General features: G+C 58.7%; 1 protein-coding gene across 1 annotated transcript; it reads left to right on the top strand.

Annotated features, from left to right (window-relative positions):
- Positions 1-6: 6 nt before the first annotated feature.
- ZMYND15 (zinc finger, MYND-type containing 15) lies at positions 7-5,757 on the top strand. Its single transcript, XM_005882552.2, has 13 exons — positions 7-256; positions 755-1,364; positions 1,769-2,003; positions 2,095-2,250; positions 2,739-2,899; positions 3,428-3,580; positions 3,894-3,974; positions 4,124-4,240; positions 4,356-4,444; positions 4,531-4,629; positions 4,794-4,947; positions 5,032-5,090; positions 5,363-5,757. Exons 1-13 carry the CDS (start codon positions 17-19, stop codon positions 5,525-5,527), a joined length of 2,319 nt encoding a protein of 772 aa, XP_005882614.2. The 5' UTR covers positions 7-16; the 3' UTR covers positions 5,528-5,757.
- Positions 5,758-5,763: the final 6 nt, after the last annotated feature.

The following is a 5,763-nucleotide window of genomic DNA, read 5'->3' on the forward strand; positions in this document are numbered from 1 at the left end:
CCGACGCGGTGGAGGGATGCCAGCCGCGCCCGCCGCTCGCCTGCCCAGGTCGGCCCTGGGGACCTGGGAAACTAGTGAGGTTCACCGGCCACCGCCCCCAAGATGCTTTCACTTCCCCGGCTCCGCGGGATTTAGTCACATGTCCGGGGTGATGAGGACAGGAAAGCCCGCGGGCCTCCCGGAACACACGGCGCCCAGACGCGAGGAGCGGGCCACGGGCTCCCCAACCCTGACGTCACGCCGCCCCCACCCCGAGGTATTTACCTTCGAAAAGTGGTGGCGGCTGCAGGTACCGGAGGAGCGGAACGGCCAGGAGAGGCTAGGTCTACGGGGGCTCCCCGCAACCCGGTCCAAACTGAAGGGATGCTCCTGCGCCTGCTCCCTCCTGCCACACCCCACAGACGGATCCCAAGTTCTCCCCTCCTTGCCAAGCCCTTCCCCCTAGGATAAGCCCTCCCTCATCTCTGTCCCAACCCAAACCCTGCTTCTGAGGGTTGGAGCCTCACATTTTCAGCCCCAAATACCACCTCACGCCTGAGTACATCTTTAACCCGAAGGGTCCACTTTCAAGTCCAGCTCCCGTTCTCATCCCGGGATTCCCATCTTCGGCCTTGAAAGATTTATTCTCAGATCCTAACACTCACCTACAGACCTCACCCTACGTGACTCTTAAACCCAATCTCCCATGGTGTGACCCAGCCCCAAATTCTCAGCACAGCCTTTCCCTCACCGTATAACCCCTTCCCTGGCTTAGTCTGCGCCCAGGCCCTGTGCCCCGGAAGACATGGAGTTTGTGTCTGGATATCGAGATGAGTTCCTTGATTTCACTGCCCTCCTCTTTGGCTGGTTCCGAAAGTTCGTGGCAGAGCGTGGGGCTGTGGAGACCAGCCTGGAGGGCCGCTGGCGACAGTTGGAGGCGCAGATCAGAAGGCTGCCCCAGGACCCTGCCCTTTGGGTGCTCCATGTCTTGCCCAACCGTAGTGTGGGCATCAGCTTGGGGCAAGGGGCAGAGCCTGGACCAGGCCTGGGGGCGGGCTGGCTGCTGGGAGATCAGCCCCCACTCCACCTTCGAGACCTAAGCCCCTATGTCAGCTTTGTCAGTTTGGAGGAAGGCGAGGAAGGGGAGGAAGAAGAAGAGGAGGAAGAGGAAGAAAATGGAGAGGAAGAGGGTGCAGGCACAGAGAAGGTAGAACCAGAGGAGGATGGGGAGCCAGTCCATACGAGCAGGGAGTCCCCCCAGGAAGCAAATCTTCCAGGGCAGCCAGAGGAGGCCGAGCAGAAGGAAGGAGGTGGCGAGAATGGCTGTCAAGACGAGAGGGCAGAAGACGAAACTGGGCCTAAGAGGAGGAAGGGGCGAAGAAGTGGTAAGAAGCCAGGGCTGGCCCTGCCCTATCCCCTGTGCAGACATACTCCCCCTCTGAAGCCCTCTTACCACTCAGAACCCAGCTAGGAGCCACAAACAAAAGGGTGGCTTCAGGCCAATCTGGCCTGAGAAGGTGTTTTTTAAGTTGAGCCAACATTTAAATATTGTTTAAAAAAACAAACAAACTCCGGGAAGTGTGGAGTTACACCTTCTTAAGAAAAAGTGGAGAATGGCAGCAAATGCTGGTACTGTGTATCTGCTGTCCCTTTAAGATAAGGCATATCCTCTCTACCTGGTTCCCTTTACTCACTCAGTTTACTTGCCTACCCCCTGTAGGCATTTGAGTTTAATTCCCCCTGATCCCATCATCTTTGCTACCCCCCACCTCTGACTTTTCTTCCCCAGATGCTGCCCCCCTGCACCTTGCCTGCCTCTTACTGGTGACGGATGAACATGGCACCATCTTGGGCATTGACCTGCTAATGGATGGAGCCCAGAGGAGTGCAGGCAAGGGCTCATGGACAGAGAACCTGGCTCCTCGGGCCTATGCTCTCCTCTGCCACAGCATGGCCTGCCCCATGGGCTCTGGAGACCCTCGAAAGCCCCGGCAGCTTACTGTGGGAGATGCCCAGCTGCACCGGTACAGAAACCTGGTATCTGCGGGTGGGGAGGCCTAGGGGGCCCGGACTTCTGGACCACGCAGCCTGATGCCCCTGTTCACCCCCATTCAGAGAGCTGGAGAGTCTGGTCCCAAGGCTGGGAGTGAAGTTAGCCAAGACCCCAATGCGGACATGGGGTCCCCAGCCAGGCTTCACCTTTGCCTCCCTTCGGGCTCGAACCTGCCATGTTTGTCACAAGCACAGCTTTGAAGTGAAGCTGACACCCTGGTGAGCAGCCTGCAAAGATGGAGTGAGAGGAAGGAAGACCCCAACAGTCAGGCAAACAGAGAGGCCGGTGGGGGACCCTATAGACAGAGTGAGGGACAAGGAAATTAGGTGATGAAAACAAGTTGTTGCCCTAGACAGTTTGGCTCAGTGGATAGAGTGTCGGCCGATAGACTGAAGTGTCCTGGGTTTGATTCCTGGTCAAGGGCATGTACCTCGGTTGCAGGCTCGATCCCTGGCCCTGGTGGTGTGTCTCTCTCACATCGATGTTTCTCTCTCTATGTCTCTCCCCCTCCCTTTTACTCTCTCTAAAAATCATTGGAAAAATATCCTCAGATGAGGATTTTTTAAAAAAGAAAGAAAACAAGCTGTTACTGGCCGAGAGAATACAGACAAACAGACTGAGTTTGGGCAGCTGCAGGGCAGACAGATGGCAGACAAAGGACTTACAGAGCTTAACACTGGGTGCCTACCACTCCCTGTGACCCCAGCCCCCAGTGTAGTGCTGTCTTGTACTGTGGAGAGGCCTGTCTCCGGGCCGACTGGCGGCGATGCCCAGATGATGTGAGCCACAGATTTTGGTGCCCGAGGCTTGCAGCCTTCATGGAGCGGACAGGGGAACTGGCAACTCTGCCTTTCACCTACACTGCAGGTACCATAGGGAGGTCAGGCTGGGGAGGGGGAACTGGGACCGGGCCTTTGTGACTGGGGCCTGGATGTCTGGGAACAGGGTCCTGGAGGTTAAGTCTGGATCCCTGGAATGAGGGCTGGGTGCTGGGTATTTGGGACAGAAGACTAGACCTTGAGGCTGGAGACAGAGTTTCTGGAACTAAGGACTCAGCACCCGGGGCCCTGAAATAGTTTAGGGGACTTAGAACTGGCGATTCAAATACTTGCTACCCAGCTCCACCACTAACTGGTGACCTTAAGCAAATCACTCTGTGTCTTAGCACCTTCGTTTTCTCATCTGTAAAATAGGGATACTAACAAATGTTCCCACGAATTGTTATAGGAATTCTGTCGGCTGGATGCCTGCTACACTGTAGGCACTCAGAAATGTTAGTTCTCTCCCTGACTAGCACCAGACTCAGACCCAGAGTCCTTGGGAGAGGCTGAGGAGAGCTAAAGTCTGGGGGATCCTAGCCACCAGGCCCTCAACCTTCTCCTCCCCCTTCTCCAGAGGTGACCAGTGAAACCTTCAACAAGGAGGCCTTCCTGGCCTCACGAGGCCTCACTCGTGGCTACTGGACCCAGATCAGCATGCTGATCCCAGGCCCTGGCACCCCCAGGCACCCCCGGGGCAGCACACCATCCCGCAGCCTTCTTCTCAATGGTGCGTGGACCTCTCCTCAGGCACGGGCCTCTCAGGGAGAAAGGGTGGGAGGGAATACAGTTGTCTGGGTCCCAGATAACCCCTCCATATACACACCAAACCCTACACTACGACCAGGGCCATTTCAGTCCCTTCCTCAACCCTCTAAGTCACTGCTGCCCTCCCCATCCCAAAACCATCCCGAGGCCACCCCCTCCCCTCATTCCCCCAGGTCCTCCCTCAGGTAATACAGCTCCTTTGGAAGAGAGAGGGAGGCATGCCAGGTGGGGGTCTCCCTGACACTGAGCTCCTCCTCTTTCTCTCCTCCTCTCAGGAGATCCCTACCAGCTTCTCCAGGGGGACGGGCCTGTCCTGATGCCTCCAGTGCCCCCAGATCCACCCAGGGGCCTCTTTGGTGAGCTGGAGGGACCCTGTAGGAACTAGGGGCAGGGATAGTGACTGGAGAGCCAGCAGTCTGGGTGGCTGAGATAAGGGGGACTATTAGACGGGAGGCATTGGGGTCCAGACCTGGGGCCAGGTCCCCCAGTAACCCACTCTCCCCAGGCTCGTGGCAGGATTACTACACATGGCGGGGCCTCAGCTTGGACTCCCCCATGGCTGTGCTGCTCACCTACCCGCTGACTGTGTACTATGTCATCACCCACCTGGTGCCCCAGTCCTGTAAGGAGAGCGGATGAGGGGGAGGAGTGCTTCAAGCGGGGCAGCAGGGAGCTGGTAGGGGACAGGAGGGAAGAGGAGGGAGACCAGACCCTTAAATGGCCAGCTTCTCACACAGTCCCCGAGCTCAACATCCAGAACAAACAATCTCTGAAAATCCACGTGGTGGAGGCTGGGAAGGAGTTTGACCTTGTCATGGTGTTCTGGGTAAGTCCCTCCAGGCCTGAAGGTTGGGCATTTGGGTGGCAAAGTGGATGCAGGGTGGGACCTCGATCTGCCTTTCTGTCCTTTAGGAGCTCTTGGTCTTGCTCCCCCACGTGGCCCTGGAACTACAGTTTGTGGGTGATGGCCTGCCCCCCGAGAGTGACCAGCAGCATTTTACCCTGCAGAGGGTGAGGGCTAAGGGGTTTCCTGCCCTTCGTCCCTCGCCCTCCTACTGTCCTCCTCATTCAGCCTCACCCTTCTGCTCCCTCCTCCCCTCTCCTTGGTCTTGCCTGATGCATCCTCCAGCACCCTAACTTCCAGTGGTTTCTGCACCCCACTCCTGGCCCCCCAGGATGGCCCTGAAGTCTCCGTCCGTCCTGGTTCCGGGGTGTCAGCTCGGCTCAGCTCTGGAACTAAGGAGAAGGGGGGCCGGAGGGACCTGCAGATCAAAGTGTCTGCTCGGCCCTACCACCTGCTCCAGGGGCCCAAGCCCGACTTGGTTATTGGTAAGAACCCGGGGTAGGAGTGCGCGTGGGAGGGAGGAGGGAGACATGGCAGCCAGCTTCTCCCTGCTCTCCCTCGGTCCACAGGATTTAACTCGGGCTTTGGTCTCAAAGATACTTGGCTGAGCTCGCTGCCCCGCTTACAGGTGGGCAAAGGGGCAAAAGGGAACTTCTCTCACCTCCTGCCCAGTCCCTCCTCCTTTCCTGAAAGTCTCCACTTCTCCAGCATCTGTTCCACTTAATGGGGGGGGGCGGGGGGCGGCTGCCTCTTGCCCCTCCCTGTGTCTGCCCCGCACCTCTCCTCCATCCCGGCCTTTCGGGGGCCTCAGTGTGCAACCCAGTCCACTACCCTTGCCGCTGGGGAGGTCCCTGGGGGCAGGAGCCTCTCTGAGTGTCTGAGGCCCGGCCCCCACCCCAGTCCCTCCGAGTGCCCGCCTTCTTCACCGAGAGCAGCGAGTACGGCTGTGTGATGGACGAACAGACCATGGCAGTGGCCGCCGGAGGGGGCACCAGCCCCCCACAGCCCAACCCTTTCCGCTCCCCGTTTCGTCTCAGAGCGGCCGACAACTGCATGCCCTGGTAAGGGTCCCCCCGCTCCCTGTGCTCTCCCCCTCCCACCCCCGCCTTAGCTTCTTCCTCTGCGGCTGCGCATCCCAAAGCCCAGCCCTACCATCGCCTCTGCTCTCCTGGGACCCTCCTCGCCCAGCCCTACAACCTGCCTTTTCTGCCCCGACTGCGCGTACCCTCTCGGCGGGTCTCCACAACCCGCACACCCCTCTTCAGATCCAACGCACAAACCCCTCCAGCTCCGCGCCCACC

Source organism: Myotis brandtii, unplaced genomic scaffold (genome assembly GCF_000412655.1).
Source record: "Myotis brandtii unplaced genomic scaffold, ASM41265v1 scaffold728, whole genome shotgun sequence".
Classification (NCBI taxonomy): domain Eukaryota; kingdom Metazoa; phylum Chordata; class Mammalia; order Chiroptera; family Vespertilionidae; genus Myotis; species Myotis brandtii.

What these genes read in the sequence shown, in the direction of transcription:
- ZMYND15 (XM_005882552.2), top strand. Translation starts at nt 17, where the DNA reads ATGCCAGCCGCGCCCGCCGCTCGCCTGCCCAGGTCGGCCCTGGGGACC. An exon ending in GAAGTGAAGCTGACACCCTG is followed by an intron (nt 2,251 to 2,738) that starts GTGAGCAGCCTG and finishes CTGTGACCCCAG; the next exon opens with CCCCCAGTGTAGTGCTGTCT. An exon ending in ACCTTGTCATGGTGTTCTGG is followed by an intron (nt 4,445 to 4,530) that starts GTAAGTCCCTCC and finishes TCTGTCCTTTAG; the next exon opens with GAGCTCTTGGTCTTGCTCCC.